Genomic DNA, 12,000 nt, shown 5'->3' with positions numbered 1-12,000 from the left:
TCCCAGGAGATGAACTATTTTTACAGGTCCCACACACCACTCTGCAAACCCTTTGGGTACAGGCTTGACAGGAGCTTGTCTTTTGTTTAAGGACCAGCCTTATTAAGCTCAGAGAAGCTTATTACTAGCCAAGTCCTGTATTCTTTTCCTGCCATAGTAGAACAGTTGTAGGCTATGTGCTATGCCTGTAACAATAAGTGGAAGAACCGGCAGACCTATATGTATGGCCTAGCTGTACTAGTCTTAAAAGGATTAGCCCTGCATTGTTGAATGTAAGGGATGGAACACAGGTTGTGTAGAGTAAGGGTAAAGATGCAGAGGAGGCTGAAATTAATGGATTTCATAGTATCTCTAGAAAAAAGATTGTTCCAAGTTTGGTGGGTCAGTAAAATTAGATCTTGACATCAATGAGCATCTGGACTCACTTCTGGATGTTTCAGAATGTATCACAAATCTGTTGTTGGAAAAGATCTTAAGGTCATCTCATAGTCTTGAATAGTTCTAGACTGGAAGAGACCTTAGGGTGCTGACCTTTTCATTTGTACATATGAAGAAACTGAGGACCAGAATGGCTAAGTGACTGGTCAAGGGTTCTCACAGCTATTCATTATCTCATGCAGATCTTCTTGACATTTAAGTCTAGCACTGCATTCGTGACAACCATGCTACATTGAATCCAGAGTAGGAAGGCAGATATTGATCTGTGCCCTGCATCCTAGACTTTCTTCCATTGTGTCAGCTGAGGTCAGAGCATGGAGAGGAGAGACCATTTGTAATGGGATTCAGGAAGCCTGACTACAAACAAGTCCCAACTCTGCCACTAATTCTTTGTGTGACTTTGGAAAAGCCACTCAACCTTCTCTGGGCCTCTGTTTTCTCATCTGTAAAATGAGAATGTAGAATAATAACCTTAGAAAGCTCCTTCTAGCTCTAAATTAATAATCCTTGTAATCTCAAAAGTTCTTTAACATTCTATGATTCTTACTTGGGAAGCCCAAAGATGAAAATTTTCTCTTAATGTTTCAAAAGATCTATGAATTTGATCTATTTGAATTCTAGCTGTAGTGACAAATTCTTTTTTTTAACTCCAATCTAATCAACATTTTTAAAATACCTACTATGTGCCAGGTACTGTGCTCTTAGCACTGGGGATACAAAAAGAGGCAAAAGACAATGCTAGCCTTCCTTCTGCATACCCTAATAAGATGCTTCAAAAAGATGGTGTTGTTGAAACATTTTCTTGATGGATGACCAAGCTTTTGCCTCTCCGTTAATACGATATTCAGAGTATTTATTTTCACCTCTCCCATGGAGATCAAAGGCAGATTCTAATGTTAATTTCATATTTTTTCATTAATTCAAGAATGTGGCCCATCTGAAAACTCAAGAAATTATCATTGGCATCCCGAATGGAGAACTGGGGAGTGGTACTTTGACAATGCTGCCATCAGGTGGTTCTTTTAGGGATTGTCAGAATAGCTTGTATTTTTGTATATCTTTCATTCACAACTTGGAAATTCAACAAAATGGTAGACTTTGTACCTGTCAGTGGGAGAGATTCAGAAGTCCTCGCTCCTGCCCTCAAAGACCTTATGATTGCATTCAATCCTTCAAAAGTTTTTTATGTACAAGATCCATTTGGCCCAGTTAGGTTCATTGACTTGCCCATGATCTCTGAGCTAGTAAAATATATGTGGAATTCTGTCATTTTGTCAGCATATGTAACATTATGAGAAATACATGAAAAGACTTAGTTATACCACTTAGGATTAATTCTACCATAGCCTGTCAAGTATTTTTGAGAGATAAGCTCTTTCTGCCTTAGTAGATAAGTCCTTGGAGGAGATGCCTGAAACACATGGAGATCATCTGACTCATCCAGGGCTAGGAAAGGTCATAGGAGAGACTTGAATCAAAGCAAAGCCCAGCACTCCAGCCTCTATTTGATTCCCCACCCCCTGCCAAGTTATTACTATTTGAAGCATAAGCTTTGAGTATCAGCTTTGCTTTCTGCCAATCTCAGGACATAGGATGTAAAAATCAATGTCTTTCAAAAGCATTGGCTTGCGTTCTAGTCTGAAGGCAGGAACTGGGACTGGACATTGATTCCATTGTAGGGAGTTCCCTTTACCTTCTTTCTAACTTAGAGATGCCCAGAGCACTGAGAGGCTGAAGAGTCTTGCCCAGGGTCATTGAGCTCTCATGTGTCAAAAATGTGAAAAGCAAAGAGTGCCAGCCTTGGAAACAGGAAGCCTCATTTCACTCAAATGGTAAACAAATGTTAGAAAAGGAAAAAGAGAACCAAGAGTGACTTTGTCGTCTTAAGTTACCTCTGAAGCACTGGCTTTTTTTTTTTTCATTTCATTTGATTTTTCAGTTAACCGGCATTTCGTTTTCTCCAATCTGTTAAACAAACAAACCTTGTAACAAATAAGCTTAGTGAAGCAAAATAAGTTCCCACATTAGCCATATCCAAAAATGTGTGTCTCACTCTGTACCTTGAGTCCGTCCCTTCTTGGTTGGAAGGTGAGTGCCATGCTTCCTCAACAGTCCTCTAAAATCAAGGCAGGACATTGTATCCATCAGAGTTCCTGCAGGGTCTTTCCAAGTAGTTTGTAATGCAGAATGAGGTGCGCAAAATGAGAACAATTTGTAAGATTTATTCAATAACAACAACATTGTTCTCTGTCTCTGTCTCTGTCTCTGTCTCTGTCTCTCTCTCTCTCTCTCTCTCTCTCTTTCTGTGTGTATGTGTCTCTCTCTGTCTCTCTTGCTTCCCCCCTCCCCCTCTTCAGTCACCTTGTTCCTGGAGTTCTGGAAGCGGCGCCAAGCCCGCCTGGAGTACGAGTGGGACTTGGTGGACTTTGAGGAGGAGCAGCAGCAGCTCCAGCTGAGGCCCGAGTACGAAGCCAAGTGCACTCAGAAGAAGAAGAACCCTGTGACTCAGGTAGCAGCACAACTCGTACAGACTTTGAGGCAGCTAGGTGGTACAGTGAACAGAAGAGCTGGGCTTCTATGTAAAAGTTATCTGAAAGATGAAATGCATAATAATCCGGCACCCCCATGTAGGCGATGGTCAGAGGCTGGCTTATGAACAAGTCGGTACCACTGACTCAATCCATTTCAGACCTTCATGCTGCCTCAAAACGTAGGAGGTGTCAGTGAGGCTTACCAACCCTGGCCATTCTCTAAGTCTGAGTAGTGTCTCCAAAATAAATTTTTTTTTTCTAAAAAGCCAAAGGAAGTTATTGATTCATATCAGACTAGCGCATGTTGACTCACTTCAGATGGCTTGGGTGGAGTGTCTTTGTTACTTCCTTTTTCTTTTTAAGTGGATTTAAAAAAATCCTTTTTCAGATCTTAGCCTCTAGAACTAGTAGAAGTCCTCAACATTATATAGCCCATTCCCCTTATTCTACAGAGGAAGAAGCTAAAGCCCAGAAAGATGAATTGACCAAGGTTACAGGGGTAGTAAGTACAGTTGAGTCAGCCAAATCTTCTGACTCCAGTTCCAACGATCTTTACACTACAGCATGCTCACCACTAAGGCCTTGAATCAGGGGACACTGCCTTTGTCGTTATTCTCATATTACCAACCTGGGACATGACATACTTCAGAGACTACACTCAGCTGCCATATATCTAGAACACCAAAAGCTTTTTCTAGGTATGAAAATGAGTAAATAAATGAGTAATGAATTGTCAAGCCCTTTGTACAGAAGTAGCAAGTCATTTGGAGGAAACTCACCAGAAAGGATGAAGTCATTTATGTAACTTGTGTTCTGTCAGCTCTGCCAAAGACTTGTGAGAACAGGATGATAAGGAAGATGATGGAGCCCCTGGCCCCAGAAATAGGAAAATATTTTCTGTTAGGAGCCTGGTTCATTTCAGGATCCTGCCTTTTACCTTCACCTGTAGTGGAAGGAGTTAAAACCGTGAATAATCCAATAGGCTATTTTCAGCCACCAGAAAACTTTTATAAATAATATATTATTTTTATAATAATAATAATCTAATAATAATTATTATTAATTATAATAATAAAACATTCTTTAAGACCCAAACAGCCTACTTCCTTATATTAATAAAGGAACAAGAAGGGAAGTGGTATGTTTCTGAAACCACAGTAACAGAGAGGAGAGACAATAAGGAAGGACTACATCCCTTCAGGTTAACAAACTGAATTGAGATTTGGACTTTTTTTCCCCTCTTGGTGCTATTTTTGTACCAAAGGGAAGCCTTAAGCGTGGTTGTTGATATTTTTGGTCTCTTGATACATTTGTGATCCAAGACCTAAGTGATATGTCAAGAAAATTTCAAATATAGAATCATAGAATAATGGTCTGGAAGTAACCCTCTATAGAGGCTACTCCAGGAGTTCTTAAATATTGTTTGCGGTAATGGGCCTCGTCCGCAGTCTAGAGAGGCCTACAGAGGCACATCAGAATATTTTTAAATGTAGGATTACAGAAGAAGTTATTATATTGAAACACACATCAAAATATTTTTCACACCAAGTTTACCAATCCTAGATTAAGAATTACTAATCTAATCCAATCCTCTCATTGTAAAGATAGGCAGAAGGGAAGCTCTTGAAAGTTGTGACTTGCTCAAGGTCACACAGGGGATTTTTGTCTGATGTTCTTTGCGGCATTATTGTGGGTGTTGTCCTCCATTTTAACCCCAAATGCTTTGGTATCCATTAAACCAGGCTTGAAATGAGCCTAATTCCCATGAACTTTCTTGTTCCCACAATCTAACTGCTTCACAGCCTTTGATGTCATTTTCATACCTGGTCAAAATACTTAAGGAAGTCAATTTAGCAATTTTGGGGAGCACCAAACTAGAAGAGATTACCATACTTGGGGAATAAAACCTGAGGGAAATAATGACATGTGACTCTTTTCCATTAAGGTGGTGAAAACCATTAGGAAGACACAAGTAGAATCAAAGAATGGTAGAGCTGATAAGGCCCCTTTTCAGATTCCTTCTACTGCTCTAATTTTATAGATAAGGAAACTAAGAGAAGTAGAGGGGAAGCGAGATCACATAGATTGGAAATGGCAGAACCAAGGTTCACAGGATTGGTTTATAATGCCCCAGCCTTCAGATGATTTTGTGTTTGTGACATTCCCTGTATCTCAAGTCCAATAATCCAGTGGCAAGACCCAGTTAGAAGTCAGATGAGACTAAATCTTCCATTCTAACTTCTCTTTCATTTCCCACCCCACCCAGTGAACTTGAGTTCATCAGAAGATGATCTCAACTCTAGTTACCCAGCACTTTATGAAAAAACCTGTCTGTTTTTTGTATAGGTGATGACTTTCCTTCTGAAAATACTTGTTGTGACTGATCCCCTGGTGCTTGACCTTAAATTACAGAGAGAACATTTTCATTTTCATTTCTCAGAATGCCACTGTTGCCCTGAACACATGACAATCCAGTGGTTTTGATGAGCTTAGTGCCACAGACTAGAAAAAGCCAACACATGTAGTTGAGTGAATTGGTACTTCTCCATCATTCTTCTGATGCAAACTGCTTACAAGTATCTCCATTTGACTGCTTTACTAGCATTACTAATAGTTGTTGATGCCATGCCTGTCCATCCAAAATTATAATTGGTGGACTGTTTTTTATTCTACAGAGGGATCATCCTGATATATCAAGTTACAGATAATTAGCCAAGAGTTAAGACCTTTTCATCTATGTGCAGAGTTTAGAGAAGGCTGTGGGTTGAAGTTGAAGTCCTCTGCCAGTATACAGTGGAAGAGAATTAAAGAGATTCTGTAAAAAAAAAAAAATATCCTGGAAACACCTTTGGGTTGAGCAATTGTAATGGATCTCCCATTGAACATGGGGTTCAATGATTTTATAATTGCTAATGTCTATTGGTTACAGCTCCATGATAAAGAGAAAAAAAACAACGCAGGCACCATTAACTCTGCTGACAATTATTAACAGATAAAGTGGTATATAGTAAGCCAGTTGTCAAAGAGTGACCATTATAATACACTTTGAGTAAGAATTGCTATCTTGTGGTTTGGCCACCTTCTCCTACTGGACAGCAGATAGCCAAAGGATGATAAGAATCAGCTTGCCAAACAAGAACTCTGCATCCATGATGTGATCAGCATATTAGAAAGAGTCAGGGGCACCATCTAAAGAAGGTTGAGGTTTGTCAGGGCTTGCCATCTTGGATGTCCAACTCTGTATATGTGCTTCCATTTTCTTTTCCCATTTGACTGTCACCCCAGCCCTCTTTAAACCATCTAATCTGATATTTTAGGAACTAGAACTTGAAAGAAAGTGGACTTTAGATTTCTATGGGAAACTATTCCTCTGCTGGATGGCAATCCTCTTTTGGGTAAGACTTAGCTGCTTCCTTTTGCAGCTGGAGACTTGGACTAACCTAACTAATACATTACATGAAGAGGTCTGGCAGTGGTGATGGTCAGGCTTTGAGATATTGTGGAAGAATGGGATGCATCCAGATAGATGCGGGTGGAAGAAAGGTTCCACACTGCACCTCATGCAAAGCAATGCCAGTCTCGGGGATACACTGGAAAGAGTGTTGGATTTGGGGTCAAGGGACCTGGGTTTACAGCTTACCTCTTTCACATGTTACATGTATGACCTTGGGCATGTCATTTGTTCCTCATTTGCAAAATAGGAGAATTGGACTAGATTCCTTTTAATGTGCCTTCATTGATGATCCTGTTTCCCTATGAGCTTTAGAACATGCTCAGTCTAACCTCGGCGCTCCTCCTGGGGTGTCCATGTGTGCCCTGCCGACCTGAAGTTCAGCACTGCATGCCCACAGTATCAGGTGGTTCAGAATGCTGAGCTCAGTCCATGGTGGTCCTGTGACCTGCTGACCCTGCCCTACTCCTGGCATTGACTTTCCATGACTGGTGGTGGGCTCGCCCAGGGTGTGCCTGCTCTCCCACAGCTCTCAGGGGCTCTGATGGCTTCGTGGTGTTCAGTCTGTTTGGAGTGTGGATATTGAATCTTGCTCTGCCTGCTGGCTTGTTACAGGAGATGGAGCCTTACTTGCCCATAACTAGTCAGGCGCTGCGGTTCTGTTTCTCAGGAGCTACCGTGTTGTTCTGGGTGAGCATTTCTTTGATTTCTCATCCTTTTAACCCCAAATTGTTTATGGTTTGTCGTGAGGCTTGCTCTCCCTGGTGGGATTCCTCGTGGGCTCTGGCACCCAGTGTTTTCCCGCATGCTTCTTGGTTTTATCCTCTCATGCAAAGGGCACCAGAATTAGAGTCACAATTATTAGAGGGGACAGGTTAGGAGAAAAGGAGATGACTCCTATTACTAGTTCTTCCTCCCATGTGACAGGTGAATTTTGTTTTTCTCTATCTCACCTGGAATGGACAGAAAAAAATTTTAATCTGAAAAGGCTTATCAATTTTCTACCCAGAGCTGCCCATAATTTTTTAGTAATTTTTTTTGGAAAAATAAAATCTTTTCCCCCATCTCCTACCCCTAAGGGGAAAACAAGAAATCCCAAATCCTTCCTGTCTTTTTCATTTGAGTTCTTTCTGAGATAACCATAGAAGGAAAGATAAATTGTCACCTACAGATAAAAAAAAAATCCTGATTTTTATCAGCAAAGAACCTCCCATTGGAGGAACTAACTCCACTGATACAGATCACAGTCCTTCTATGACTTAGAACTTAAATCCTTAGGCATTTTTTGAGACCCACAGGGGTTTAGTGACTTACCCAGGACATCACAGCCAGTGTATGTCTTTAAATCCAGTTCTGCCTTTATGACCAGCATACTTCAGTTATGTTATATTGTCTCTACACCACTTATTGTCAAAGGATAGAATTAGCACAGCCCATAATAGACAGTGGTCTAGAGGAACATCTAATCCTTCAGATCATAGTGTCACTTTCCCTGTTCAACCCTCTCCTTCCAACTGCTTCCTAATTTAAGGAAGTAAAGAGGAATAACCTTTTTGATAGGCGTCTATGTAAATGCAAAGAGTATTAAGAGATAGAGAGAGTTCTATAATGGAGAGGAGTAATTTTAGAATCCAAAAGACATGAGTTCAAATCCTGCCTCATCACACATCCTTGCTGAGTGCCAATGGATCTTTTTAGTCCTAAAGACCTCGTTAAGATTCTAAGTTGAAAAGTTGAAGCTTCTCTGCTTTGGTAGAGTGAGTTTCCTCACAGGGAACTTTCTTCATGGAGGAAATCACAAACAAATCACTGCCTAATACAGGTTCCATTTGATCTGTTGTAGTAGGTCCCTACCCTGTGACCTTCAGCATTGGTTTTTTTCAGTTGCTGACTTTCCTTTCCCATTGGATTGATAATGTGGAGCATTTCCTTCCAAAGCTATTACCAGCCCCAAGGAGGAGACGACGCCATAGTGTGTACCTTAGGACAACAGGACTTTCCCTTGGGAGGGTACACGTGGTAGTCTAGCACTGTTCTGCTTCCCATTTCCAATTCTTATCTAATCAGACCTAATTTTAGGCAGATTTGTGTAAAATGGTGATATCACAGATATTTTGATCATAGGAGCAAAGTCTGTCCCTCACCCCTCAAAATTTATTGTTGCATTTTAAGTTAAATGACGCAAGCCACAGAATAGGTCACCTGGACATATATGAAACCTTTCCTAGCAAGAAGCCCCTTCCATGTCATACCACTATAGATAATAACTTCTGGTTGCCTAATAATAGAGACAAGGATTGGAAAGTGAGAATTCTATAGCTGTTATTTCCAGGATGGATATAGAAGGCCTGGACTCAAGAAGTCCTGAATTAAATCATGATCTACACATGACAGAAAACTGGCTCTGTGATCCTGGGGCAAGTCACTTCAGCTCCTGTGTAAGTTACGTAAAGGCTGTCAATAGAATTCTTGGTCTGCAGCTCACTCAGAAAGGGGCATCCACACCGGGAATTCCCTACACTGATGAGCTCACTGTACTGGCTCAGGAAAGACTCCAACAAACCTGATCTTCACAGCAGCCAGAGGAGACACACCTCTACTTTGCCTTAGGGAATCTTGAGAACATTTTCCACTAGAACCTTGTTAGATGCAGTAATACCTGTATATGTAATATTTTCTTAATATTTGTGTTCTAGCAATAGGAGGGGAGACTGACTTGGTGCCCTTTGCATGTTAGGCCTGTTACATTGGCTGATTTAAAATGAGAAGTGACCAGTGTGCTACACAGGTCTGGGGAGGTCCCCACCCAGGTTGGGAATGCAGCTCCAAGGCCTGAGTCACAAATTCTCAATACTTGCCCTTCCCATAGATCTCTCTGATCATAGCCAGTATGATAGCAGTAATTGTGTACCGCCTGTCAGTCTACGCGGCATTTGCAAGCTTGATGGAGGATACAGAAAGTCTCCGGCCCATCAGCAGCCTGCTGACACCCCAGTTGGCCACATCAGTCACTGCATCCTGTTTGAACTTTGTCATCATCATGATCCTGAATTTCTTGTATGAGAGGATAGCCGTCTGGATCACAGATATGGGTAAGCTGCTATAATCACTGGGGAGAATTCATAAGTGCAACTGCTAGTGAGGTCCTGCAAGAATAGAGTGGAAAAAAACTGGCTGGAATTAAATGACCTGGATTCAAATCTTGCCTCTGACTCCTAACATCCTATGCAGCATTGGGCAAATTGCCTCACCTGCCTGAACTTCATTTTTCTCATCTGTAAAATAAGAGAGTTTTATCAGATTCTCTCTAAGGATCATTCCAACTCTAGATCTGTGGTTTGATAAACACCAGACCTTGGAAGTCAAAATGAGGCAGAGTCAGATATACTACACCCCAAAATAAGTTATGGCTTTAGGGTCATTGGAACAGTTTTTTAAAAAATCATAATACCAAAGCGTTCATCCAAATGAGTAAGTACTAATTCCATCTTCACAGTTGTTATCCTGGGAGGTTATATTAACTAAAATGTCCTTGGGGCCCTTTGAGGGACTTGCCTTCACAGCCAGTTCGCAGGCCATACGTAAAAGAAAATGTGCACGTGTGTGTGTGTGTGTGTGTGTGTGTGTGTGTGTGTGTGTGTGTGTGATCCAGATCGATCACTTATTTAATTCACCAAACTTGGATCTCAATTGCTTTTAAAAAAATTTGTTTTTTGTATTTTATATCAACCACTTTACAGTATCCTCCCATCCAATCCATAAGCCATTTCCCTTTTAAAAAGCACAACGGAGCAGCCAATTCACCCAAAGTAGTGGCCATGTGGCCATGTCTGCCGAGAAATTCAACATTCTATACCTATAGCCTCCTTACTATGAAGAAGAGAGAAGGATTCATCAGTCTTCTTAGAACTGAGACTGAACATTGCATTTAATCTGAGCTCTGGTGTCTTCAAATTTATTTTTATTTACGTGATCATTCCCATTTATTGACAGTCCTTTTGGTTACTCTTTCTCTCCTCTCCTGTGTTTCTCTTGAGATCTCCAACTATGTCATATCTTACATCACCATAATTTTCCATTACAGCCAAATGACATGATGTTTCTCCCTAAAAATCCATGAACATTAGACAATAAACTTGGTGGAACCTTGCAAGGAACCCTTAAAAGTCACGAAGTCCAACCCCTTCATTTTACACATGAGGAAACTGAGAGAGTGAAGTTAAGTGACTTGCCCAGGGTCCTACATCTAATAAACATTAGAGGTGCAATTGGAACCCTGGTCCTCCTAAGTCTAAGACCACCAATATCCATTGTGCCATTCTGCCTGAGCAGTCTTATTGTTCATTTGAGTCTTAGGAAACTGACATGGGAATTAATCAAGAATCAGACTGGATTTTAAACTCCTTTGAATATCCCAAGCCAGTTTTACCAAAAGGGAAAGAGGGGCAGGCCAACAAGACAACTGACTTAGATCAACTGAATATTAATTTTAAAACATGAAGGCATTCTGAGTTGAGGTGGGTATCTGGAGGTAACACCAGTTTGAGTGGATGGCATGGTGATAATGTCATGATGACATGGTGATGATATTAGAATATGGTCAATGACTGAAGGAAATTGACTTCTTGTATAGTCTAGTTTCAAAAAGGTGGAACACTGAAAGGAAAGAAAGGATTCTATTTCAGTACTTCAATGGATCCCTGATCTCAGTATGAGTATTCCTCTAGAGGTATGGATTTCAAGCATTCTGTGTTTCTCTTCCTTTGCTATTTTAAGAGATTCCTTTAACTCTAAACTAATAACTCAAAGGTAAAATGTTAGCAGAATCTCTTTGAATTTTCATAGAATTTAACTCTTTGTTTCAAAGTGACTTTCAGCAAACATTCAACATACTGAATTGATGGCACCCATACTTACCAATGAAGATTTTGGCCATTCCAGTTGCCCATTTCTTCTTCTGGCCTATGTAGGATAATAACATGGAAGTATATGGCATAAGCTGAGGTCAAATGGAGAAGGGGAAAGAGCACTGGCCTGAATGTCAGGATTCAGAATCCTATCTTTGCCACTCAAACTATACGTGAAATATTGGACAAATCACTTCACCATTGTTAACTTTCTGATAATTGTAAGAGTTGGCCTATGACCATTTATATCTCTCATACTAAATGTCTTGGATCCAAGGTGTATCCAGGGCCAGGTTTAGTGGTTAAACCCTTCATGTATGGAGCCATTTCATCTCTGAATTCATCCTATAGACTAGACAGTGTCAACCCAAAGAACCCATTCTCTAATAAACAAGGATTCCACAGAAAGAAGAACAAAGAGTAGAAAGGAAAGACAGAGCCAAGTAAATCTCCTGTAGACCTGCTGCTTTACTGACCCAGTTCATCTTAGTCCCCAGTCAAAAACTTGTTGAAGGTTACATAAACCATATGGTTCCCCCTTAAAAACTCTGTTTTTGTTTCTCTCTTTTAGAAGGAGGGAGGGAAGAGCATGATACTACAGTTAATGAGGTTCTTTAGAAGGCTTTGGATCCGAAAAAATCAGAAAAAACTAGAAGAGCAAATCTTATTCTCC

The 12,000-nt window shown here is 40.6% G+C and overlaps 1 protein-coding gene across 10 annotated transcripts in view; it reads left to right on the top strand.

Annotated features, from left to right (window-relative positions):
- Positions 1-12,000, top strand: part of ANO5 (anoctamin 5) — a 138,419-nt gene that overhangs the window by 108,179 nt on the left and 18,240 nt on the right. For 8 of the 10 annotated variants that reach the window (XM_072619338.1, XM_072619336.1, XM_072619335.1 and 5 more), the window contains 3 exons: positions 2,796-2,947; positions 6,287-6,364; positions 9,290-9,512. In XM_072619338.1, coding sequence (XP_072475439.1) covers positions 2,796-2,947; positions 6,287-6,364; positions 9,290-9,512 — 453 coding nt within the window. Of the gene's footprint in view, positions 1-2,795; positions 2,948-6,286; positions 6,365-7,035; positions 7,111-9,289; positions 9,513-12,000 lie in introns of all 10 variants that reach the window. The other 2 variants (XM_072619330.1, XM_072619332.1) reach the window with 1 other exon arrangement.

The sequence above is a fragment of the Notamacropus eugenii genome, chromosome 6, assembly GCF_028372415.1.
Source record: "Notamacropus eugenii isolate mMacEug1 chromosome 6, mMacEug1.pri_v2, whole genome shotgun sequence".
Lineage (NCBI taxonomy): Eukaryota > Metazoa > Chordata > Mammalia > Diprotodontia > Macropodidae > Notamacropus > Notamacropus eugenii.
This window is presented reverse-complemented; position numbering and strand designations above follow the sequence as displayed.